Here is a 26,971-nt window from a genome sequence, read left to right as displayed (position 1 = left end):
CACCTACAGAACCCACCCTGTCACTTTCTATATGAGACTGACCTGATCGGGTATTTGAAGTGACTACTAAGTGGACCAGAGCCGGCCATATATCACTCTGACAATACACCAACCTTATTTCTCTCAACCTTCCTTTTGTAAAGTCTCCAGATTCCTCTTGGGAGCTACAGCACGTGAACAAAGGCCTTTCATTCATCCTTATCACTAACTAACTCCACCACATACACAAAGGGACCCAGCCACACACGCACACTTTCTGATCCAACTCAACCAGCGCCTGCTGAGAGACTAAGCATCATTCACTCCCCACTTTAGCACCTCCTGCATCTGCGAGACAAAGAATGACTCCCCACTTCAGCTCTACCTGAAGCTGACAGACACTGCATCACTCCCCACTAGAGCCCTCTACATGCAAGCGAGAGACCCAGCATAACTCCCCACGTTAGTCCTACATGCAGAATAACTCCCCACGTTAGTCCTGCACGCAGCATAACTCCCAACGTTAGTCCTACACGCAGCATAACTCCCCACGTTAGTCCTACATGCAGCATAACTCCCCACGTTAGTCCTACACGCAGCATAACTCCCCACGTTAGTCCACGCAGCATAACTCCCCACGTTAGTCCTACATGCAGCATAACTCCCCACGTTAGTCCTACATGCTGTTCAGACGCTGCATCAGTAGATAGACACAGAACGTACTAGCACAGACTGGAAGCTTTGCAGCTGTACAAAAAAGGTGTAGCAAGCCGTGTTCCCTGCTAAGCGACAGTCACAGCACATGGCATGTGTGTCCCACACTCATAATGACCACATTCCATCTCATGTCACTTCTTCTCTTCCGCAGGTGAAGGCCAGTTTGGCCATGAACATCTTCAGTGCCGTCTCAGCCGCCATCGGGGTAATCATCTTGCCCATCGATTTGACCTATTATTCTTACTCTGATTGTTACATGAGCAGCAGCAGCTATGGGTGTGATCAGTACTACTACACTTCTCGGGTAAGTATTTGGAATAGTAGGGGATTTATTAAGTGCAAGCGTTCACTATATGGCGTAAAGGCACTAAAAAAGGGACGAGTGCTACACCCATGAAGTGATAGAAGTGAACAGCAAGACATGACTTTAGGAAGGTAAAAAAAGAAGGTAAGCTAACCTCATTGTCCTCCGTATGAGTTTCAATTTATGAAATAAACTTCCACTCGTGAGCAATCACTGTCTCTTCCCATAATGCCCAATATTTAAAAGCCCATAAAGCCTTATCATTTCTGAAAAGCACACCAAACCCCAATCCATCAATAAAGAGGCAATTTGAAGCATTTTGGCGAGATGCGCAATACAGTGCCATTCATTCAAGAAGAGGCGTGCAGCAACCCACACACAAGTGCACCAATGTCCTTTCACACATTCGTGACAACTGCGCTATCGAAGTGAATTGGAATATTGTTCTTGTTTTGTAGTGGGAAAACATGCCAGGTGTCAGATCTTCCCTGTCAATCTAATCTCTGTGTGGTTCATTCTCAGCAGCACAACCTTGATTGCAATGAATGAGTGTTCATATAATGTGGGTGCAACCTCATGAAAATGATTTACTGTGCCAATACTGATGTGTATAATTTATGGGCACATGAAAAGGATTTACAAAGCAAGGCTGGCACATATTCTGGATGCAAGTATCATGAAAGTGTTGTAAAATGCTCCTGTGTTCTATGGTGACCTAGTATCTACTGTACCTTTTCTTGTGTTATCCTAAAGAATCAATTGTAAATTGTTTGGTGTTTTATCTATTTTTTTGCAAAAGGTTCTACTGTAGAATGCACGTCAACCTATTTTAAACATTTTCTTATGGGAGAACCACCCTGGAACACCCCTACATTACTGATGTCTCCCTCGTGCTAATTCTGGAGAGATGGTTATGTCCCGCAAATAAAAATATTCACCTCTTGTCACTGACCTTGAATCAATTGTTATGCAATTGCTCCCTGCAGGAGCCACCACTCCCCTCTCATTAAAAGCTTCCCCTGCCACTGCAATTAATATTTATCCGCCTCCCCCAATGTTTCTTTACCCTCCTCTGTAACTTTCCACCCTCTTGCAACAAATCACAACCCTCCTCCTTCCGACCTGTCCCAACCTACTTCAATAAATCCCCAATAAACCCCCTCCAAAAAATCCTTCTTATTCTCCTCCAATGATTCAACATCCCCCTCCCTCCTCCAACACACTCCTCTAGCAAATCTCCAATCTCAACATCCACCAATAATTACCCATCCTCCTCCAACACATCTCCAGCCTCCTCCTTCATTTCTTTCACAAACCTTCTCTAGCTCACCATATTCAGCATCTCCACTCTCTCGACCTTTTCCTCCAAATCCTGTTTTTCCTCTTTTCCAGCAACCCACACTCTGACTGGGACTATGTGCTCGTGTATAGTCACCTGGCCCCTCCCTTGGGTTGGCTCTCTAGATGATGGCTTGCACCTAGATTCTGTTGGGGGGTGGTGTAATGAATCCAATGGAGTCACCAAGGATTCCCTGGTGGTAACCTCCTCCCATGTGGCCAGGAGATGGCAGTTGGTACCTGATCCTGACCTTGAGGGCGGCTATATGAGGGATGATCACATCGGAGGAGACAACTACCAGGGAGATGTCATGGCTTCATTGGATGAGGCACGGTATCCCCCATGTGCCCATGAGAAAGACCCCTGAATACCAAGTACCCTAATGGTCTATTGCCATGCATTTATAACCCGCCATTAGGGAAAATAAAGAATCCCTTTCCCAACACCCTTTAGGGCAAACTCCCATCTGTAAAAACTCCAAGAAAACCCTTTTCAGTCCTAATTCCCCTTCATATACAACTCATCTTTTATATGGAATCATTGAGAAAGATTCTCCAGATAACATGCATCAAGGGACATCAATGGACTCCAACTCCCACGACCACTTAAGTACTCGGACCTGGAGGATAAAGGAATTGATGCAAAACACCCGGACCCTCAAGCTCAATAAGAGTGAAATTTGTTTGGTGAAAACACCTATGTACAGGACATTTAAAAAAGGCAACCACGCTATGCGAATTGGTTCAGGAGAAAACATTGCATGTCCGCAGAGGCGTGTGAACACTGGACGCTCTAGTCAGTGTGGCAGAGCAGTGGCTCTTGCCAGTAGAGAAGGAGAGTAACATGTCACGAGCAGGATGTGCAGTGGAGACACCAGGAGCTACAAGAGAGTTCCTGGGTGCTCTGCAGCTCGAAGAAGAGGTGTTATCGTTACTAGGACTTCAAGGAAAGTAGGCATGCAGGAGTGGAGCCGCAAGAGAAGCCAGCGAGACATCAGAGCAACCCAGAATGGAAGCAAGTGGCAGAGCTATGCAGCGTAAGCGCGAAATGGACTGAAGACGCTACACAGAGCTGGTGAGTCAGCCCAAACGAAGTGGGGATGTCGAAGCATTTCGGCGACCGCGGCAACAACAATTTGACCGTGATGAAAGATAGAAACAATAAGAAAATTGTTTATGAGTAAAAAGAGCATAGTGCAAACCCTAACATATAAGTACATGGAATGCAAATGTGGGGGGAAAGCTTAAATGAACATTAAAACAGACAGACATACAGAGCCAAGATTGGTATATGCAGTTTTGGATATAAAGAGGAACTGTAGTACAAGAGAGAACCCCTGGCAAGAGTATACTGGGCAGTTGGAATAACAAGATAAGTCCTGGCAGGAGAGTACACCAGGCAGTTGCGAGTGCATAAGAAGGCCTGGCAGTGAGTATACCAGGCAGTTGGAAGTGTATGAAGAGTCATGGCATGGAGTATACCAGGCACATTGCTAACCTACAAGAAATGTCAAGAAAGAACAGTGTTTGTTGAACAAAGAAGGAACTTGTGTTAAAGAAGGACTTACAAGGCTAAAGAGCATTTTGCTTAATAGTGTTGTTTTGGAACAAAGAGAGACACAAAGAACTATTAGAACAAGAGTCATTGACAACCCATTGAAGAATCCAGGGGTAACGAATCAGGCTCTTGAGCAAAGGTCTTTTCATCTTGGAGAACATTTTCATTTGAGCTATTCTATTTTTCATTTATGAACATGTTTTGCCAATTTCCCAGTGTGAGAAACCTGAAGATGTCTCCCTGGCTAAACCCTGGCGATCTGTCATCCAGGTGGCCATGACACGGCCATCGCTATTGGATCCAGTTCCTGGAGGTGGACTAGTGAGGGAGGATCACCGCTATGGGGCTCATATGGGAACGAGGAGTTCCACATTACTGGCACCCGGCAATGGGGATGGACCGGGTCCGCCAAGGTTGGAATACCTACATTCGTCCCCATTGCCGGGTGCCGAAAAAATCACGGGATTGGCGGCAGCTGCGCCTGTGTTACATGCACAGGTTCCTGCCAAACTCGTAATGAGGCCCATTGTCCAAAGAATATAAAAGATGAACCTATGGAAATAGGCTGTTTGAAGGGTGAAGAGTGGGAGGAAGCTGAGGAAGAGTTAGAAACCTTTAGCATTTGTTTATGTCAACCCCCTACCGAGTTCATATATATAAAGGCTTGGGTAAATGGGAAACAGGTAAGAGCTCTAATCAACTCAGGTAGTAAGCAGACCACTATATGGGCCAATTTAGTTACAACAAAAGGTGTAGACCACTGGGCCCTGGTCTGACATGTACATGGAGACAACAAGGTATATCCTAAAATCCCAGAACACATTGAAATCCGGGATGAATCCTGTAAAATACCATCTGCCATCATTCAAAGCTTCCTGAGGAAGTTATTCTGGTACGAGGCTGTACCGTCTTCTCTACTCTCTTACAGGAGTCTCCACCTCCCTTCTAAGATTTTCAACCACAGACATCCTGGCAAGAGACCTACGACTCCTAAAACTCGCTGGTATGGGATTGGGAAAACTCAGAGCCAACAAAACCCAAGACTACCCTTGAAACCCAGTTCATAGGTTATTGTAGAGAAAGCAATAAAACCACTCTGCCTCTACCTAATAGAACCAATCAGTGGAATATGCGAGAGTCCATGGACATCTCTCATCCCTGTTCTCTGCCCAGTCTTGACCATAGAAGACCTGACCAAAGAACAGGTATATCCACCTCGCATAAGGAAAGGATATGTGAGAAACCTGAAGGTGTCTCCCTGGCTAAACCCCGGGGATCTGTCATCCAGGTGGCCAGCACACGGCTATCGCTATTGGATTCAGTTTCTGGGGAAGGACTAGTGAGGGAGGATCACCTGGATGGGGGGTCCTTGGCGAGTGGGAGTGGGACACTGATGTGTGAGACATAGTATTCCCCTCCTTTCAACACCTTTTCCCCAGTCTAACCACATAGGACATTCAAAAACACTGCCCCCACTTTTCCGACACAAACACGTTTGCACAACACACAAGAGAACGGACTAACACCAGAGCCATTTACCTGACATGTCCCAATACAAGGGTCAGACAAATGATCAGAATCACACACACCTGACAGCCCTTTCCCTTCCCAACAGGGATAAAAGGTGTAGCCAGAGAGCACAGTATGAGAAAGGCAGACCGCACAACGAGACAGCTACCCAGGCCCGGCAGTTCAAGAGGAGAAGAAAGGCAGTGAATATCGAGAGGCTGACAAGGAGAGACGCAACCTTGCCCTTTTCGACAGAGACCCACAAAACCTCTGCAGAGGGACTCATAAGACAGAGGACAAGAGACCAAGTGTGCTGCAACAGATGTCAATGGTACATGGAGCGTGTCAACGCTGATAAGCGGGAACAAGAGAAACTCCTGCTACCATGGTACCGGCCTTGACTCCAGTTACAAGGAAATCCAAGGGATTTATTACAGCCGGTGAGTCTAGAGGAGAGCCAATAAGAGCTGGGCTGTGGTGAATGAAAGATGCAAAGTGCCAAGGTGACCTAAATTCAAAGAACTTTAAAAGTGTTAAAGGGAGACCAGCTGCAGAGGGATTCGGCACCATGTGGGTGTTAACTCGAGAGACTGTGGTCGATGCCCATCGGAGTGAAACTACAGATACCAGAAGGCCATAAGAAAGCCACCTATATAGGTCAAAGTGGTCTTACAGGAGGTCAAGCAAAATCCCTGTACAATCGAAAGCCTTTCACCTAAGGACTATAAAGAAAGAAAGGGAAGTGAATCCCACAAACATTGAAAACAATTGTGAATGTGAAGTTGGCAAGTGTGAACCGAAAGAGGGATGCTGATGAGAAGGGGCAAAGTCTAAAAGTCCCAAGAAACAGTGAGTTGACAAACGTGGATCCATCCGAGGATGTCCACTGGAACTGTTTAAAAGGACTTTGAGAATTAAGAGGGGTCCAAGCCCGAACGAGGGAGATCCAGGGGTTAAGCTATCACCCAAAAGTTCATTGATTGAGAAGGGTCCGAGCCCGAACGAGGGAGATCTAGAGGTGAAACTATTGCCCAAAAGTTTGATGAAGCAATGCCCGGTAAACCCGGTGGAGGGGGGGTGAAAGTAAAGGGGGGTCAGCACCGGGAAGAGGGGGACGTAAGGGTGAAGAATCCTTACCCTAAGTGAAACCAGGAAACAAACTGTCTTTTTGTTGAAGGAACTTTTGTTTGTTGTTTTTGTAAAACCTATATGGACCTCGGAACCAGAAGAAACAACTACTGAAGGGCTCTGATTCTGATAGGAACTGTTTTGGTGATCCAAACCCAGAAGAGGGAGATCAAGGGGGTGAACGAGTTATCACCCCAGAACACGAGGAACCAGGTTCAGCACCCAGAACAGGGGGACCCAGGGGCAAGACCATCACCCAAAGAACATTTAGGACTGAACTTATTTTGTATGTTATTTTCTGACCCTCGAAGGCAAGAGACTTTTTTGTACAAGAGACTTGGCCATCGAGGCTCCTGATAAACTGGAACAGAACTGTTGACTTGTGCTGCGAAAGCTTGAGTGTGTGCTGTGCTCCAAGATCCCACCTTACCCTGTGCTCAAAATGTGGGGAAGGGAGACCCTAGCTACTGCATTCTGACATATTATTTGAGAACATTTCTTTCTTTTCTTCAAAACTATCCCACACTCTTTGTGTATTAGTTGTAAGGTTTGGCAATAGGTTTCTTACTATAGGCCCTTTTTATATGACTCAACACCACTAGGACTGCCTTATTTTCATTTGATGGTCGACACTTGCTCCTATCTTAGATTTAGGTTTAGATTTTTCCAACGTGCATCCAGTTTAATGAACACTCTTGAACTGTGATCACGTGTTTCTGTCTTTACTGTTGCCACCATGAGTTCCTTACACAGGTTAAAAACATTTACCTTCTCACTTATTTGTTTGCAGTGTGGGGGTCAGGCTAGAACGTTTGGACACAAGGACGGCTTTTGATTTCTGACATCCTGACACAGACAGATCCTTAGTATTTGGTTACAGGTAGTCAAACTTAAGTGAATGAAAGCCTTTAAGGAAAACACATGACAGCTTTGTGTCCGGCTTTCATTTCTGACCCCACAGAGTGGGCTAGATTGAGATTGTCCAGTCTCTCCATGGGGTGTGCCGAGTAAGACAGGGGCTATAAAATGTGGAGTGACCATCTTGAATTCTACTGGATGTCCTTACTGTTTCTGTTTGCCTGTTGTCTGTTGCTTTCAGGTTTAGATTTAATGGGTAAGTATGCTTATGCATTTTGGACTTTGGGGCTCTGAAATCTGTCCCTTAGGCTTTTTCAAACAAGGGTTGGTCTTCTTCTGTCTTTGTTAGAACGTTTGGCACTTTCGGGGTCTGCATACCTGGCCCAAGTCTGCAGATCCCAGGGGGTTTCAAATTCATTGTTCTTCCTGGCAGGAGATCTGGGGGCTCGGCAATGGGTCCAGGGATCATGCAAGACACACAAATATCAGTTGCAGTCAGAACAATTGGTTTTCGTACTGCTGCAACATTAAAGGGATCTGGACCAACTTCCTGGTGGGATGCGGTGTGCACCCTATGTCCTCTACTCAGGTTTTCAAAGTGTTCTGGTTACAGTAGAGTATAGTCTGCATGGCTGTGGCCTGGGTGGCATAGCTCAGAAGAAGGATTGGGGGAGAGGTAGCCCCATTGCGACAGTCGCCTGCTAAGCCTGCTAGCCACACTGCAGTGTTTCATGGAATCCCCCATTACCTCCTCGGGGGCCACGATCCTGGATACTATGGAGGGTCTGGCCCTAGAGTCATTGTACACCTGCACCCACTGCCAGGCAGGGGACATCAGCACAAGGTTTAAAAAGTTGAATATTTGATGATCTGCTTCTACTCCCTCCCCATCTAACAGAATAATCTGAGTCTTGCAGGCAACTCAAAAATAAGTACTAAATACAAAACTTTTACACAAATGTGAGTCAATAGAGAGGTCATAAAAAGAACTAAACCATACTGATGTACATAGAATGCAAGCCACAACTGTCAGGTGAACAGTGTCTCCCTTACCAGAGAACAGATGATCATTGTTATCTCTCCGTGAGTAGACAAGCTTCACATTCATTTGGGACTCACTAATGCTCCTGGAAAAGTGGAAAATCAGGACCATTTAGGTAGGATATCACAAATGAGTAAGTAGATTACTAAGCATTTATATTGTGGCCATTTACAATCGTATTAATCTCACAGTGCTGAGACCTACCCAGATAATCATTTAGAACTCATGCCTTGGATATCTATGGGTTGCTGGTAAAAGGTAAAGGGGAGAGGATGAAGATTAGAAGGTTTTGGTGGAGAAGGTTTCATTTGGTTGCATAGCAAATTAAAACAGGAAGGTGGTGTGAGGGGTCAGAAATGTGTGGCGGACAACTTGATTAATGGTTTTCATCAAATGCCATTTTATTAAATAAAAAGGTTGGATAAACACCTGACTATCCCTACCCTGATGAGCATTTCCCGGCCTGAAATAAACTAAATGAAAACACTCTAACAAAAGGTTTCTGTCCCTCACACTTGTATGCACACCAAATCAATAAGACATATATAGCATTTTAACAACAATACACAAAATAATATAGGTCACCACACAATAGCTGCTTCTTCTGATAAATTGGGCAAATTCCCCTTCCCCAGATGCAAGCAGGTATTTCTTTAAATGTTCAAAAAGGAGACAGACATCCTGTATCATAACAAAAAGTTCCACTTAAGTCCTTTTCCTAATCCAGCATGACAACACAAAGTTCCAACTTGGATTCCAAGGATAGTTCACAGTTGTTTAAAAACACTTTGCTCTGTCTACTTGTATTCAAGGTCTTCCGACAGCTTCTCGTCATCAAAAAGGCATAGTTCGTAACTTCATTAACTTTAAAACAAGTGTCTTTGTCAGGTTGTTTTAGCACCACTTCAAATTCAGTAATGCTTTATCAAAACAGGCATCAATTAGGAATATTTCAAAACTTCATTAGCTTCAAAACAAATGTAATGGTCAGGCTATTTTGACACCACTTCAACTGTTTGTCCTAAGCTTTACCCCACCACAGTACTTTATGAGATTTTACCTGGTTTACTCTCATGCCAGGTTTACCACTTCTACAATGGTTTTGTCCTGGTATATTCTTGCCAGACCTGAACCAATGGTTACCAAAGCTTTCGGTCTGGTATACTCACCTGCCAGACAAGATAAACCACTGCAGTTCACTGTACGGGTTTATTCTCCTGCCCAAACAGAACCAGTTTGCACAAAGTTCCAAGACCTGGTATACTCCCTTGCCAGGCCCCACTATTACCTCTAAGTACTTCTGTGGTAAGGGTTAACTTCAAAGCTTTTAACATCTTCTGTTTCACAAATTTAGATTTAGGATTCCCTTCAGGGAACACAAGAATCACACTGATATGATATGATATGGCATTTGTAACGCGCCTATACACAAGTGTTTCAAGGCGCGATGAGGCTGGGAGGGGGGAACAAGGGGAAGACAGACAACGATCCTACTAGGCCAGGTGTCATTCAGATCGCGCAAGTGCAGGGGTAGGGGGAAGGGAGAGGTGCATGGGGAAGGGGAGGGGGGAAGTGCAGTACAAGGTAAGTAGAATAAATAAATAAAAGTGCAGAACAAGTGCTAGGAAGGGGGGGCTGTAGGGATACAGAGACAGTCCCGCAGTGCAGGGGTTGCCAGGGAGGCAGTGCAAGTGGAGAGTGGCTGGGCCCAGAACCGAGGTCGGTGAGAGTGGCCCAGTTGCAGATTCAGTGCAGTTTCAGTGAAGAATTAGCAGGGGAGAGGGAGAGAGAAAGCAGAAGCAAAGAGGAAGGTTTTGAGGTGCTTCCGGAACCGGAGATGGTTCTCCTCAAGTTTCAGGGGGGCAGGAAGGCTGTTCCAGAGGGAGGCCCCTGCCGCGGAGAGAGATCTACCCCCAGCTCGTTGCTTCGAGAAGCGGCTGACCCTGAGGGAGTTGGAGACGGATGAGCGACGGGCTCGGGAAGGAAGATATTTAGGAAGAGAGAGTTGAAGGTATTTAGGCCCCAGGCCCCAGAAGGCCTTGTGGACAATGCAGAGGGTTTTGAACTTTATCCTCACAGCCACTGGGAGCCAGTGTAGAGATTTCAGTCCTGGAGAGATACGGTCCCTGGGCTTGAGGCCAAGGACAAGTCTCGCAGTTCTGTTCTGGATGAGTTGCAGAGGGCGGAGTGTGGAGCCAGGCAGATTAAGATAGAGGCTGTTACAGTAGTCCAGCTTTGAGAGAACCAGGGCTCGGGAGACAGCGAGGTTCTGGGGGAAGGAGAGGAAGGGAAGAATACCTCTGATGAGGTGCAGCTGGTAGTGTGACTTCTTAGAGATGTCAGATATATGAGGAGAGAAGGAGAGTGTGGAGTCGAACTGGTGCTGTGTGTTACACCTAAGTGTTTGCCACACGCAAGACAGGCAATGCTTTCTTCCTCCTGAACCTTTTGTACCAGAAGGGTAACCCTCCTGACAATCCTGTTCCCCTGTTTTACTATCAACCAACTTCTGATTATAACTCTTCCTCTTCTACAAACTTCTTTGACTTTGGAAATGTGGATATAGAACACTTTCTACATCTGGGCAATCTTCCTCATACACTTTGTTATGTTCAGCTATCTTCTCTTGATTTAGGAAACCCTTGTTGTTTGTCAATTGCCTTGCTGTATGTCCTGTGAGGCTTTGGCAAGGATGGGTTGGGTTCCCTTCGTCATATGTTGCCCTTTTGTATGGTTGGCTATCCTTATCACCCACTATATTGCAATCACTGCCTTCAGATGAGATCTTTGGAGTTTCTGTCTGCCAACGTCTTTGGTTTATATCAGCTTGGTATATGTTATAGTTAGTAATCTGTTTTACATTAGTTTGGTATTCAATAATGGGTGTGGGTTCATGAAACGAGTAACCACGCACCACTCTCGGGTCACAGCTCAACAGTGAACTCACTGGTGTTGTATACGTCCATATACCCCACTGCTCCGAGCTTGCCTTGTTTACTTCTCTGATGCGGCCTGGCAACCTATCCTGCACGGTTTCCTGTGTCTCAGATCCTTTGCGGCTTCCCCAGTGCTCTGGTGCTCACCTGCCATCACTGAATGCTGCACGTAGGGGAAAGTCACAAGCAGGTGCGCTTTCTACTGGGCGACCTCTGCAGCCAAAGTCTCCCTCTCCCCAGCGTCCCAGAGCTCACCTGCCACTGCTGAATACTTCTGTTTTGGGATAGTTACAATTAGGTGTGCTTGCCGCTGTGCAACCTCTGCATCTGAAATCTCTAGACCACATGCCTCTCTCAGTACCCCTATCTGCACCACTCGCCGCTCTGGTCCCGGCATTCTGGTTCTTCCATGATTTCTTCTGCTGCTTCCTGAATAGTATCAAAAAAGTTAGTTCTTTTATTAATATTTCCGCCACCAAGTTCCTTTTACTCTTTAAGGATATTCTTCAAAGGAGTATCACAAGGATAAAGAGATATATTTGACTTTACAGAGGATTATGATTTTTTCGGTTTCAGATTGGCTGTTTTTAAAGGCTTCTCTGCAATCTTTTCCTGGGACTTATTGGTTTTCCTATTTCTGGGAGTGTTATAATTCTTGTAAGAGCTTTTCTCACCCTTAATACATGTTTGGTTACAATTGTCTTCACTCACACTGTTATAATTCACTTTAGCGAATACCTGGTCTCTTTGGCAACATGCCATTACATCTACAGGCTACATCTACTGGCATTAATGATATACCCTTCCTGGAGGTAGACAAATAATGCATCTCATCCCATGAAGTCTTCCTGTTTCCCTTTGGCCCTTCTCCTCCTAGGTGATCCTCCTCGGTAACACCGCCCCCAGGCTCAGGATCAGGAAGTGTCTGCCTTTCCCTGGCAACCTGAGAGGAGACCTTAGGTACGGTTTCCACGAGGATTCCATAGGATTCATCACAGCGTGCTATGTTAGGTTTTTGCCTGGGTGTGTGCAAAGTCTCTAAGATACAGCTTTAAGAGGGCAGTGTCGAGAAACTAAATAAGGTAACTTTTTTGGCAAGTCTCTATACATCTCCTAATAGTACTAGTGTGTGGTTGCATAATTTGCTTTAGATGTTTTCAAGCAGTCCCCTGAGTGGTGAATAGCAAATGTATGCTAGGCATGATTTACATTCACAAATCAAAACCCAAGCTGTAAAGGCTGGGCCAGCCATGGCTCATGTTGCTTACTTAAGAGTTGACTGCGTGACTAGGTGAATGTGGGGCTAGGTTGGAGACAGAGAGATCAGAAAACGTGAGACATTAGATAGAAGTCAGATCTAAGATGGGTGAAGCTTGCTAACTAATGGTCCAGAGATGAGTAGAGGGATTGATGCAAGTGTAATTAGTGACTTCTCACGTAATACTCAGTTCACTGTTCTAAATGAATCCTTTAATACAATCCCCACACCACGAACAAGCCTTCCCACACATTTGAACATGTACAATCCATAAATCCTAGGATACAAATGTCGCAAAAACCTGCACACCCACCTTTCTTTTTGTTAACAGAAAAGTGCAACATATATCATTGGGCAGCAACATGCCTGTTATAGCAATACACCATCCACTAAGTCTGGTAGAGGCTGTGCCGCTAAAATAGAGGCACTCATGCCATATTTTCCATCAAAACAAAGCCACAATTTTAAAATCCTGACAAGAACAACACTCCTTACAAAGAAAAAGAACCATTAACTAATCATTTCTCACAGAATCAGAAAACATGAGAGCCTGTGAATAGCAGGTCCCAATGTGCCATGCCAACCAGAAAGGCAGGCAATGTAATGATACCCAATAGGTCCTTGAATAGCGTGACTTCTCACATTTAAGTGGACTCTAGGCAGAAGGTCCTTCAGAAGGTGAGTATGTCTCAAAAATGATTCTGGAGATTGGGTACTGGACCTTTTTTATAAAGTGTAGGCAGACTGTACCCCAGGTATTATGGTTCAGTACTCTGAATGGATTTTGCACTTTTCACATATTTACACTGAGAGAATGTATTGTTAGTGGGAGCCAATTCAGTATCTGATTTTGTCAGTAAGGATGCGAAAATATTCAAGGTGAACATTGGAGCTTGTTGGACGAGTTGTATATAATTATATGATCTCAAGTATCGAATCGTTGCACAGAGTTTGATGGCATCACAGCTGATCATTTTAAATGCAGCCCAGGGGAATGGGTCCCATTTTTATTAAATGCAATTAATGCTATTGATAATTGTGGATATATCACTCCTTCCTGGAAAAAACAACCATTGGCCCTCATTACGAGTTCGGCGGTAACCATGCCGCTATTGGCGGCATGGCTGCCGCCAAAATCGCATCGGGGTCCGGGTCCTCAGAATGAGGACTTACCGGGCCATTCCGAGTTCGGAAGGCCCGGTAATTCCTCCCTCCAAGGACCCGGACACGGTTCTTCCCCATTCTCATTTCAGCCCCCATAGGGCTGAATGGGAATGGGAGAGGGAGCAAACAACGGGCCATTACGAGATGGCCCGTTGTTTGCTCACCTCTTCCCCTCGCGGGACCCGGTAAGCACTCCTGGTTTTCCAGGCGTGCATACCGTGTCCCGCGAGGGGAACTCGTAATGCGGCGGTACGGAGTGAACGGCGCCAGCACCTTTTACAGAGCCGTTCACTCCGTACCGCCAGGGTCGTAATGAGGCCCATTGTCTATTTATTTACAAAAGGTGCTATGAGCCTCCCGATATTGTAGAGGCCTGTCTCCTTATTAATGTTAGTGCTACATTTGTTTGGTAAATTACTGTGTTCCAGGATACGCCACTGGTTAAGCACAAACAAACGTTTACACAATCCACAATATGGATTTAGAAAGTGGCTGAGAACATGTGATAACATTTTACATTTCATTTTCTGTAAATACATTTTAGGTCATAAAGCACCTCTGTATCTTGCTTTTATGGATTTAAGTATGACAGATGTGTCCATTTTAAATCATTGTGGAAGATTTTAGAAGATTTAAAAATTCCAATCTCTATATATTTTTTAATACTATCTTGGACTACACAGAGCCATTCCCATCTTCTAAAAGTAGACAGTCTATTCATGCAGATTAACAACTTTAGCATAATTGTCGTTCAAGAGACTTGGCTAACCGAGGAAATCACAATTGAAGGTAGATGTACTATCCAGAAGTTAACAGCTAAAGGCAATATGGGCTGGCCTAAGGGCGGAGTAATAATCAGTGTAAAAATATACTTTAAAAAAAAATGGCTTCTAGATTCAGAATATATTTTGGCTGGTACGCTATCCTGGAAAGCTTTCCCGGGACAATGAATTAATCAATTGCTCGTTATTAGATATGACCCTCCAGACCACTGCCATAACTTAACCTTGGAAAATATAACCCATACACTATAGCAATAGTCACCATATAATGGTTATGGACGACTCAAATATTATGTTACCCAGAGGGAATTCCTAAATCCACACTCCTGCAAAAGACACAAGACTCACGTGGTGACATAAGAGCCAGACTACTCAGAAATCAGGGACTTGGTATGCTAAATGGTCGATGCCCTGTAGACTCATCAGTTAACTTTACCATAGTCTCTTCAAAAAGTGGCTCCACCATCGACTACATCTTTGCTAATGAAGCACTGTTTAATCTTGACCTGGATTTGGTGGTCATCCTGCGGGAAGAGAGTGATCACTTCCCTCTTCTGGTAACAACTAATATGCCTGAGCCGACCTCTTTACTTTATGATAAAATTGGTCAAATTAACATAACCTTAAGGAAAAATAGAATTAGCTGGAATGTGAGAAATGTAAGCAGAATTAATGATTTGCTAATAAACATCAAGCCCATGGTCTTTAAGGAGCCCAGCTGGGGAATATTTGAAAATGTGCCTATTGGCCACAGTAACTTTACCTTAGCACATTTAGATCTTATTTGTAGGATGGATCCTCTGCCCCCATTCTAAATTCAGCCTTGTTCGAGAAAGAAATTAAATTTATCTTGAATGAAAGTATACCTAAAGCTAGGATTGATAGGACTAATACCGTCCATCTAGTAGTCCATACCCATAAGGGGCAATACAACTTTATAATTTGAGACGCCAAGAGGACCCTACGACGTGATCTAAGGTACTATATTTGTAACATCAATAATAAACAGGAATTAGGTATGAAAAACAGTAAATAGGAAAAGAGAATACTCTAATTGGCAGGAACATCATTAGAAAAGTTATGAAGGGAGGCCACCAGGGGGCGCGCAGGTGGTGGCAGCCTGAGCGTTGCTCTCCCGCCGTACTCGGCCCATTGAAGGGGATTGAGCCCCCCCCGGACCCCTCTGGCGGCAACGCAGTGCCGGATCTGCTGCTGGACCCCCCCGCGCTGCCTTTGCTCGAAAGAGCGGACTTTGGGGGCAACAGGAAGCCGGGGAACGGGCTTCACGGCCCAAAGTGACGGAGCGAAGGGAGGGCCTGGAATGGTGATCCCCTCGGCCGCGGACCCGCAAGCGTGGGCGTTGCCCGGCAAGGCGGGGGACTCCCATCGGAGTGTTGGGCCCACGCGGAGAGCCCTCCGCCCGCCAGTGCAGGAAGACACAGAGACCTGGGACATCGGTCCCGAAGCAGGACGAGGACGCGGGCTGCCCTGCCTCCAGGCGGGCTTGTGAGCGGTCTGAAGCACCACGGACGGGGCTTCCGTAGCGGTAGAGCCTGGGCGCGTGTCCCACAAACCCCCCCGGTGAGGAGAACTGGTGGCGGCGGGATGAGCCTGGGGTGGACCCCGCCGCCCAGTGGAGGGGAATCCATAGCAGCCCAGCGACGGCGACTCCCATACCCTGAGCAGCCGCGGCGGGTGCTGTGGGGGGCCCGCCCTGGGCCGGTGCGTCGCGGCGGGGCCGGAGACGAGGCGACGCCCGGGGGAAGAGGGTGGCCCCCTCCCCCGGGCCTGTGCCCGAGGAAGAGACGGACGACGGCGACAAAGGTCGAAGACCCGGAGGTCTTCCACCTCATGACCCCTCCACCCGAGAAACTGAGGAGCAACGCCGCCACGCCAACAGAATCATCTGGTTCTCACTTCTGGTAGGTGGAGGCCCCTGCGTTAGTTCGCAGGGCATGTGCCCGCCTGCAGTCCCCCAGGATTTAACACGACAAGGAGATAGACCCGGGTGTGAGGCCCCCACACGGTCCTGGTGGGGCGTGTGCCTGCCTGAAGGTCCCCTCCTGCCGTGCAGGCCCATCTGCGGGTCTTGCTCCGGCTCCCGCCACTTGGCCCCGGGGGGCAATCCCTTCGGTCCTGAGCCAGTGGTGGACAACGAAGCAGGTACGTGAAATGCCCGTATGAACTGGCGGGAGACCCTGCAAACCTTTCGCTACGAGGGGGCTGGTGACAACAACGAGGACCCTATAAACCACGGGAGCATGGCCCATTCGGAAGCCCCGACGCATTCCGCAGCAGCTATGGAGAGGGGATTCGCATCCATACTCCAGGAGATCTGGGATATGCGATGAGACATTGCACAGAAACTGGAAAAAATGGACAACAGTGTGGACAAGGTGGAGGACAGGCTCTTGCATTTGGAGACCAATCAGTCGACCTCAGCTACGCAAGAGGTGCAAATGGATATGCGGCTGGCGGCCCTGGAAAAGAGGGACGAGGAAAGGGCCAGACAAATGGACGACTACGGAAATAAGGAAAGGAGGAACAATCTTAGATTTTTTGGGGTTCCCGAGATGGAGGGGGAAACGGAGAGAGACTTAACCTGTGTGGTACGAGACATAATCACCCTCCTTTTCGCTGAAGAGATGACCACGGAGCTGACATTTGATCGTGTGCACAGAGCAGGCGGAAGGGTGGGGGGCCCCCGCTCGATCCTCGCGCGATTTCACTATTATACAGACAAGGCAAAGGTCTTGGAGGAGGCAAGGAAAGCGGGGGGTGATTTCCTACAACAACGCAGAGATCTCAATATTTCAAGACCTCTCCGCCTACACCTTGGCGAATCGGAGAATGTGCCGCAACTGTTAAAGGATAAAGGGGTGCGCTACAGATGGGGCTACCCATTCTCCTTGACTTTCGAATACATGGGCCAACGGACGTCGTTAATCACAGAAGAAGATATAAAAGGGGCCATTCAGGATTATGTGACGGAGCCTACCCCTAGAAGAGGCCCGGTGGGCCCGGCAGCGATCGGGGAAGGGGCCTCTGACCGTCCTGGTTCCAGGAGGAGGAAAAACGGCTTGAGAAAATACAGGAAGCTAAACACCCCACCTTCTGTGAGGGAGGGGGAGCGCAATGACTCTGAGGACTGAGGATCGGGGTGACTCGTCCACTTGAGGGGCGGGATCTGACGCAATGATGGTCCGGATGAATAAAGATTCCCCCAAGACAGCAAGTAAGATGGGGCGACGGTGGGGAAGAAACAGAGTGGGGGGCTCATAACAAAGAGCTTGGATATGAGTGCCCGGTCGGGAAGGGCAGTCTGGTGGTCCGGCCTAATGCCAGGAATGGCGGAACTAATTGGCTGGATGCCGGGGAGGGGGGAGGGGGTGATGAAGTTAGTTGGGGATTTCTGGTTGGGGAAGGGGTTTGGGGAAGAGTTGGGGGAAGGTCCAAACAATGTCCAAACAGTGAGACTAAGGGAGCGAAAAGGGAATAGTGATGCTAAGTAGGTGCCCAACAGATCTGGCGACCTAGATTATGGCTGATTGCCAACCGGCCCTGGGAGTGGGCACCCTGAATGTGCGGGGCTTGAACACCCCCACCAAGAGGTCCCTGGTTTGCCGAGAATTCAGGAGGGCAAAGTTGGACCTGCTGTTTTTGCAAGAGACACACTGGGCGCGGGGTAAGGAACCCAAAATGAGAGGGGGGACATAGGGGAGGTTTTCCATGCATCCCACAAGGGGAAGAAAAGAGGGGTGGCTATCCTGGTCACCAGGGGTGTCCCCTTCACTAGCATAGCCACCCTGCAGGACCCCGAGGGCTGTTTTCTATTGGTGAGGGGCACCTTACAAGGATCCCCCCTGACCCTGGCAGTGGTGTATGGTCCGAATGATGGCCAGGCCCAATTCTGGGAGGAGGTAAAGGAGAAGCTTAAGCTATTTGTACGGGGCATGTTGGTGGTAGGGGGAGATTTCAACATGGTGCTGGACCCATCTTTGGATAGGAAGTGGGTGGGCCCCCAGAACCCCAGACCTGCAGATGAGTCCATGGCGCGAACCTTCCGGAGGGTGAATGAAGAGCTGGGCCTGGTAGACTCAATTCCGTCCCCCAGAACAGGAATCCCCTCTTTTTCATACTACTCGGCCATCCATGCCTCGTTTTCAAGGATAGATTATATCTTGGTGGACGAAACCCTTCGCCCGTATGTTGCAGGCTACAGGGTCGATCCCGTTCCCTGGTCGGACCATGATATGGTGGGGGTCACAATATCGGGGGGATGGCGTAAAGAACGCAGAGGCCGTTGGAAATGCAACGATGCCTTATTAAAGGATGAGGTTCACGCCCAAGAGATTGCTGACGCCATAACAGAATTCTTTGAGCTAAACGACAATGGGGAAGTTAGCACACACACGCTCTGGGATGCCTTTAAGGCGACTCTACGGGGTGTTCTTATCCAAAAGGGTGCATTGGTAAAAAGGGTGAGAGAGGCACAGGAGAAGACCAGGTGGGAAAAAATCGCCCGACTCCAGCCGGGGGGCTCCCCGGATCGGGAGCCGGAGTGCAACCGTGTGGCCACCCTGGAGGATTACAGGCTCCAGCTAAAGGACTTACTTCTCCACAAAATGGAGAGAAGTCTTCAGATGGTCAAGCAAAAGTATTATGAAAAAGGGGACAAAGCGGACAGGATCCTGGCCTGCAAGCTGAGGGATGTCCAGAGAAGCAGAATGATGAGGGAAGTGAGGGATGCTCAGGGAACTCTGGGTTGCGAGTCTTCCCATTTTGGAGACGCCTTTCACCTCCGTGCTAGAGGGGGAAACTCTCCCCGAATCCATGACGGGGGCAATCATCGCAGTGTTACCTAAGGAGGGGAGGGACCCTGCAGAGTGTGCATCTTACCGCCCCATATCATTGCTAAATATTGACGTTAAGATTCTGGCCAAGGTGGTGGGGAGGCGGATGGAGGGAATACTGCCGAAGTTAGTCCATGGGGATCAGGTGGGCTTCATCAGGGGGAGGCAGGGTTCGGATAACATACGTAAGACCATAGATCTATTCCACTTCACGCAACAGTCAGAGCTTAACGCAAGTGTCCTCTCCTTAGATTCGGAGAAAGCGTTCGACAGGGTCGAATGGCGGTATATGGATCTCCTCCCGAGGAAGATGGGTTTCGGGGCCCACATTATGAGCTGGGTAACGGCCCTTTACAGAGCTCCCACGGCAAGGGTCCAAGTGAATGGGGAGTTGACCAATGCCTTCCCCCTCTCTCAAGGGACAAGACAGGGGTGCCCCCTCTCCCCTCTGATATACATCCTCACGATAGAAGCCTTGGCCATAGCGATCAGAACACATCCAGGAATTAAGGGGATCAGCAGGGGGAGGTGGAATTTAAACTCTCCCTATTTGCAGATGACATTCTGGTCTACCTGGTAGACCCTAGCTCCTCGCTCCCCCCTCTGCTGGACCTGGTGACTGAGTTTGGACGCTTCTCGGGCCTGAAAGTCAACGCCTCGAAATCGGTCCTGCTCCCTATGAGACCCCGGGACCCGGTGCTAGACCCCTTAGACAGGCTTCACGGGATTGAAATGGGGAAGGCTGAAATACGATACCTGGGGGTTCTCCTCACACGGGACCTAACTAAACTGGCCACTGTGAACTACGACCCCATAATAACAGGGATCACATCAGATCTGAGGAGGTGGGGTGGGATGATACTCTCTTGGTATGGCAGGATGACGGCGGTTAAAATGAACGTATTTCCACGGCTCTTATACCTTTTTACAGCCCTTCCAACCAACGTCCCAGATCAGACTTTCAGGGTTCTGCGGAACGCTATCCAGGACTTCATATGGCAGGGGATAACCCTGAGGACCAGGATGGCCACGCTGACGTTGCCAAGGGAGGAGGGAGGAATTGGGTTGCCGGACTTCCACCTGTATTTCCGTGCCGCCCAGCTGCGGATACTCTTGGAACACATGAAGGAAGGAATGGGGACGTACTGGTCGTACCTGGAGGATATGGACACTCACCCCCTGATGGTCCGCAACCTTTTGTGGGCTCCTCGAAGAACAATCCCGAGTCATTTGAAAACCCAACCGACCTTGGGAGTTCTCTGGGACATTTGGAAGGAAGGGCCTCAGACAGCGTACCTCACTACATGGCCGTCCCCAATGACCTCCCACTGGGGCCACCCCCTCAACCTGGGTAGTAAAGGGTTTAGGTCCTCCCAAGCCTAGTCGGATAAGGGATTGGATTGGGAGGGCAGATGTTCAGGGAGGGTAAATTCCTGTCTTATGAGGAACTAAGGGACGCGCTCGGTCAGGGATCCCTATCCATCTTTGAGTACCTCCGCCTAAAGGGCATTCTATGTGACCAGTCATGGGGTCCCAATCTGAGTAGACAGTTAACTCCTTTTGAGAAGCTCATAGATACTACGACGTCGAGGAAGGAGGCGGTATCTTGCATGTATAAAATCCTCAACACGTACAACCTCCAGGGAAGGAGAAACTTTCGCAAGTTCTGGAATGATCTGGCGGGAGAGGAGATTTCAAAGGACTCCTGGTCCAGAATATTCAAAATTGCCTTCCATGGGAACCTATTCACCGCAGATATGGAATACAACTTCAAGGTACTGCAGGGGTGGCATAGGGACCCAGTGAAATTAACTAAGATGTTCCCGGCAGTGTCCCCATTGTGCCCGAGGGGATGTGGTCAAGCAGGCCGTGGACGGGGGCCTCTCACCTGGGCTGCCCCCAGGGTCCCCCGGGGTCCCCTGTCATCCAGTGGGTTTTTTCTCTGGGGCCCGGCCCTGGGGGCCTCCCCCCGCTGTGCCCACGGCCGTGGGAGTCTGCTCCGCCGGCTCTCTAGCCGGGGGTTCCCCTTCCTCCGGCCAGACCTCCCCGGGGGGCAAATGAGAGAGGGTCCCGGCAACACCAATCTTTGAGGGGTTGTCCCTGGGCGGGCACACGCCACGCCGACCTCAGGCGGGAGCCTCGCGCCCTGAGCAGGGGCTCCAGGGCCCTTGGCGTCCTCCGTGTGCTTCGATGAGGGGGGCCGCCCCCTTAGACCCCAGTAGATCCTGCTGAGTCCTGGAGGTCACTACCGGGTGGGCGCACGCCCCACCGGTCTCAGGCAGGGGCCACGCACCCGGGACAGCAGCCCCAGGCCCCACGGTATCCACAAATCACTCCACGGAGGGGGAGGGGTATGTTGCTTGCCGCGGGGAGGAGGGCCGCGGGCCCGTTCAGTATACACTGTTGGTGGGGGCCTTTTCCAGCATGGCCCTCTCTCCCGTAGTGTGCGTCTCCACTGCTGGCGGGGGCCGGGGCCGAGACACGGGCAAGAACAAGGTTGTGGAGGCCCCTCCCCCGCTGGCAACCAGCGGTACTATCTCTGGCCGTCGGGCGCCTCCCCGGGCCAGCAGGTGTGATGGTGGGGGGGGCACCCGGACCCGGCGCCGCCACTCTGTCCAATCCAGGGCCCTACCCGGGGGAATGCACCCCCCTCCTGGCCAGTACGCGGGTACGGGTCTCTGACGCTTCTCGCCTCCAACTCGGGGGAAGTGCAGGGAGGCCGCCGCCTCAGTTGGGCGTGTTGGGCCCCCGTTCCGAAGGTTTTTCACGTGGGGGCTGGGGGGGCGCCGCAGAATGGGGGGCCGGGCCTCTCCGCGCAGGCCTCTCGATCCGGTGGGCCACCGCCCCTCCCCCGGCCCTGAGGCCCTTCAGGTCTCTCTCTGCCTTTCCGCCACGGAAGGCTGCGGCTCTGGATCTTCGCCTCCCGAGGGTCCCCAGACATCGCTGTTTCGCACAGCGGGGGCCCCGGGGGTTCACTGGTTGCGCCGGCTCCGAAGTGCACCGTGGGAGGGACGGGGGGGGCTCAGTCCCTGCTACAACCCGGCATTAGCAGGGAATCAGGCAGCCATTGCCTGTGCGCCCCCTGGTGGCCTCCCGTGATTTGTTTTTTAATTGATAAGTGGATATGTTACAGATCCTCAAATCCTTATTTTATAACGGTTGATGATTTATGGAGTCAGGGTAGGTTCTTCTCTCGGCCTAGTTCCTCTGTGTATGTCCTTATGGGCATTCTTTCTGGTTATGGGTTGAAGAACCAGGATTTGAGGAATTTCCTGAATTGTAGGCAATCTCTTGTTTTCCGTATGTTCTTAGGTCGTTCGTTCCAGGTTTTTGGGGCAAGGTAAGAAAAAGAGGATCCTCCGAGTTTTTTCTTGTTGTATGATTTGTGTTCCAAACGGATGTCGCTACTGGATCTGAGTGGCCTTGCAGTGTGATGTATGTTTAGTTTTCTTCTGAGGAACTCTGCACCTTGGTCATGGATTGCTCTGTGGGTTATGTACATTGATTTGAACTTGATCCGCTGTTTGATGGGTAGCCAGTGTCGTGTTTTCAGCGCTGGTGTGATGTGTTCTCTTCAAGGTAGTTTAAGAAGCTGTCTGGCTGCCGCATTTTGTATGCGTTGGAGTTTATTTAGGAGTCAATCAGGAAAGCCTAGATATAGTCTGTTGGCGTAGTCTGGTCTGGACATGATGAGGGCGATGACGGCAGTTGTTTTGTTGCTGAATGAGAGGAATGGTAGGATCCTTTTAACCGATCGCAGGAGAAAGAAAGATTTCTTGATTAGGGTGTTAACTTGTGGCTCTAGATTGACTTTGTTTTCCATCAGGACTCCCAGGTTTTTTGCAGTCGATGATGGGGCTGGGGTTTCACCAAGTTCACTTGGCCATGGGATGTAGAGGTTGTCTTCTCTGTTTTTTGTGATGATCATTATTTCTATTTTGCCTGGGTTGCGTTTGAGGTAGTTTAAGTTCATCCAGTTGTATATTTCATGAAGGCAGTTCTCTAGTGTGACGTCCCGAGTTACGGATAGCGCGCATGCGCGAGCCTCGTTGTGGCCCGCGCATGCGCGTCTGCAATAAAGTGCGCCCGTGCGGCAGTTCCCGCCGGGACGCGGACGAGATAACATCGCGTCCCGTGTCCTCCCTGTGTGCCTGCACGAATGCATGCGTGTGTGGGGTCCTGGGGCCACATAACAACTGGCGACGAGGCGGGACCACCGCCGCAACGTGGGCCCAACACGTGGGTGCAGAGGAACAATAAATCTGCGTTGCTACGCGGTGACACGGAGCGGACCCAGCGGTAACACTCCACGTGGAGTGGCAGTAGCGGCCTGAGAAGGTGCTCGTGCGCTGCCATTTCAAGAAGAAGCGACAAATTTTTGGGAACCCTGACCGCCCCCAACAATCTGGGGACGATCACAACAACACAGAGAGCGCAGAACGGTTGGGCAGTGACCAAGGAATGAAAAGACCTGGTATACAGCAGTCTGAGGTACGTGGAACCCCACCCCAGTCAGGTTTGCGGCCTCAAAATCACCAAGAGGTGCCTGTGCGACCTGTAAAGATGGCGGGAAGTGATAGCGAAACAGAAGTCGCGACAAGAGTGATAAGGACTCAACAAGGGTCGCTACTGCCCATGCAGGAATTTGATACTTCTGGCCCCCCGTCTAAGCTAGGCCCCAGGTGGCTACTATGGGTGAAGAAACTAGAAATGTACTTCACTGCCACAGGAACCACCGATGATGACTCAAAAAGAGCGACGCTCCTATATTCGGCTGGGCTAGAGGTGATGCGCATATACGAATCACTCAACCTGCGGATAGTCACATACGCCACGGTAAAGACTGCATTGGAAAACCACTTCATACCCCAGTCAAATGTAGACTACGAAAGGTTCCTCTTCTCCAAGGAGAAACAGCAGGAGGAGGAATCCCTTGACCAATTCTGCGCCAGGCTGACATTAATGGCTAGCACGTGTCGCTGGGACAACGAAGAGTCGATGATACAACACCAGGTGATCCAGGGATGCAGCTCAGGCAAACTGAGGTGGCAAATATTGAGGGAGCCAGGATGGTCACTGCAACAAATACAAGACAGTGGCCGGACATATGAGTTGGCAGAGGCCAGAGGGGCGAACATGGACGCAGCAGTCCACCCCAGCACACGGGATATGGCGTATGCCATAAACAAACGGTCCAGGCCGAAAGACAAATGGACCCCAAAGTCTTCTGAGAATAACACCCCTGCCACCTCTGGACCTTCCTGCACCTACTGTGGATACGACCTGCCACACACGGAGGAGTGCCCAGCCAAGGGTAGGTCCTGCGGACGGTGCAATGAACCAGGACACTATGCCCGCATGTGCCACGCCCCTGCTCCGGTGCCTGTGCAGAGAGGACCCGCGAGAGCACGGGGTAGCGGTTTCAGAAGACAGCAGAGTATCGCAGCGCTTGAACTAGAAATCCAAAAGCTACAGCTCGCCGAGGAAGAAGAAGAAGACGAAGAAGAGGAAGATGAAGTCTTTTTCATCTCTAACATCGCATCGGGGAGCAAACGGAAAAGACAGCCCAAGTGCGAAGTGAATATATTGGGGGTGCCAACACAAATCCTCATCGACACAGGTGCATCGGTGTGCGTTCTCGCGGAGGAGCACTACCTGAGACTCCCAGGCCCTCCAACACTAGACAAACCCATGGCGAAAATTTTCACGTTTGGGGGAGACACTCCGTTGCCTCTCAAAGGTGTATTCATGGCACCCGTGTCCAAGGGGGAAGTATCAATCATGGCCAGATTCTTCGTCACAGAGGTCAGCCCACACTCCCTACTCAGTTGTGCCGCATCTGAGGCGCTAAACCTTGTCCACTTCGCATACGAAGTTTATCAGATAGACATTGAGACATTGCTAAACAAATTCTCAGGCATCTTCGAGGGGATTGGGAAATTGAAAGCGCCCCCGGTGTGACTCCACATAGACGAATCAATCAGGCCCACGGCCCTGAAACACAGGCGGATACCTTTCCACCTCAGGGAAAAGGTGGAAGAAGAACTCCGATCCCTTGTCAGCATGGACATCATCGAGAGAGTAGAGGGGCCGACGCCATGGGTCTCCCCGATCGTGGTGACGCCCAAACCAAAACAACCCGGGGCGGTTAGAATATGCGTGGATATGCGGCTGCCCAACGCAGCGATTAAGAGGGAAAGACACATAACACCGACCCTCGACGACATCATTGGAGAACTACAAGGCGCCAAGGTCTTTTCCAAATTGGACCTAAGAGCAGGGTATCATCAGCTGGAACTCCACCCTGACTCGAGGTATATAACAACATTCACGACGCACGATGGCCTCTACCAATTCAAACGCCTAAGCTTCGGGGTCTCGTCAGCCGCCAAAGTATTCCAAAACACCATCCGAGGAGCCCTAGCAGGCCTCAAAGGCGTGTTGAACATGAGTGACGACATCCTGGTGTTCGCAGCCTCGGAAACGGAACACTTGAAGAGGCTGGAAAGTACCCTACAAAGGCTGAAAAATCTAGGCCTCACGTTACATCGCCAAAAATGCGAGTTCTTCAAGGACCGCATAGGCTTCTTTGGCTTCATCTTTCATGCAGCAGGTGTGTCCCCTGACCCGGCCAAAATCAAGGACATCAAGAACGCTGCCGCCCCACAATCCCCCACCGAGGTGAGAAGCTTCCTGGGGATGGTAACATACTGTGGGCGGTTCATCAAAGGGCTAGCGTCAACGGCAGAGCCGCTCAGGGCACTGACGAGGAACGACACAGCATGGAAGTGGGGCGACAGGGAGCAAGAGGCATTCCAGACCCTGAAGACCGCCCTGTCCGATGGCGACACCATGGCGTATTTCAACCCTGGAGTGGAGTCCGAAGTGGTGGTAGATGCGAGCCTGGTAGGGGTTGGGGCTGTACTGCTGCAACCAGACGAGCGCGGGGATATGCGCCCTATCGCTTACGCAAGTAAAGCCCTCTCTACTACCGAAATGAAATACTCACAGATTGAAAGGGAGGCACTGGCCATCCTGTGGGGCTGCCGCCATTTCCGCCTATACATCCTGGGCAAACCTGTTGTGGTGGTGACGGACCACAAGCCTTTGTTACCCATACTAGCCGGAGTGTCATCGAAACCACCACCCAGGATTGAGAGGTGGATGCTGGCTTTGATGGAGTATGGGGTACGACTGATGTACAGGCCAGGCACCAACAATCCGGCAGACTATCTGTCACGCCAGCCCAACAAAGAGGGTCCAGATACAGACATTGGTGCGAGTGACTGTCACGGACTACTATGTCAAGTGGTGGAAGGTTCTCTTCCGATGGCGATATCAAGAGCAGTTATATCGACGGAATCAGCCAATGACGAGGTCTTCGGCATCGTCCGGACTGCAATCAGAAGCGGCGACTGGAGAGAGGTGCTGCGGGACAACTCGCGCCGACAAGAAGTGGCCCGGAGGGACCTCCAGGCGCTCTGGAAGGTGCGAGAGGAGCTGTCCATCTCGGACGACGGGCTCATACTGAGAGGACGCCAAATC

General features: G+C 49.6%; 1 protein-coding gene across 1 annotated transcript in view; it reads left to right on the top strand.

Moving 5' to 3' along the window:
* Nucleotides 1-26,971, top strand: part of LOC138513782 (membrane-spanning 4-domains subfamily A member 4A-like) — a 367,695-nt gene that overhangs the window by 184,013 nt on the left and 156,711 nt on the right. The window contains exon 5 of the mRNA XM_069628877.1: nt 848-1,000. Within this exon, the coding sequence (XP_069484978.1) occupies nt 848-1,000 (153 nt within the window). The remainder of the gene's footprint in view (nt 1-847; nt 1,001-26,971) is intronic.

This window comes from Ambystoma mexicanum, chromosome 12 (assembly GCF_040938575.1).
Source record: "Ambystoma mexicanum isolate Mex_15411 chromosome 12, UKY_AmexF1_1, whole genome shotgun sequence".
Taxonomy (NCBI): Eukaryota; Metazoa; Chordata; class Amphibia; order Caudata; family Ambystomatidae; genus Ambystoma; species Ambystoma mexicanum.
Note: the sequence above shows the minus strand (reverse complement) of the source record. Positions and strands in the feature narration are given on the sequence as shown.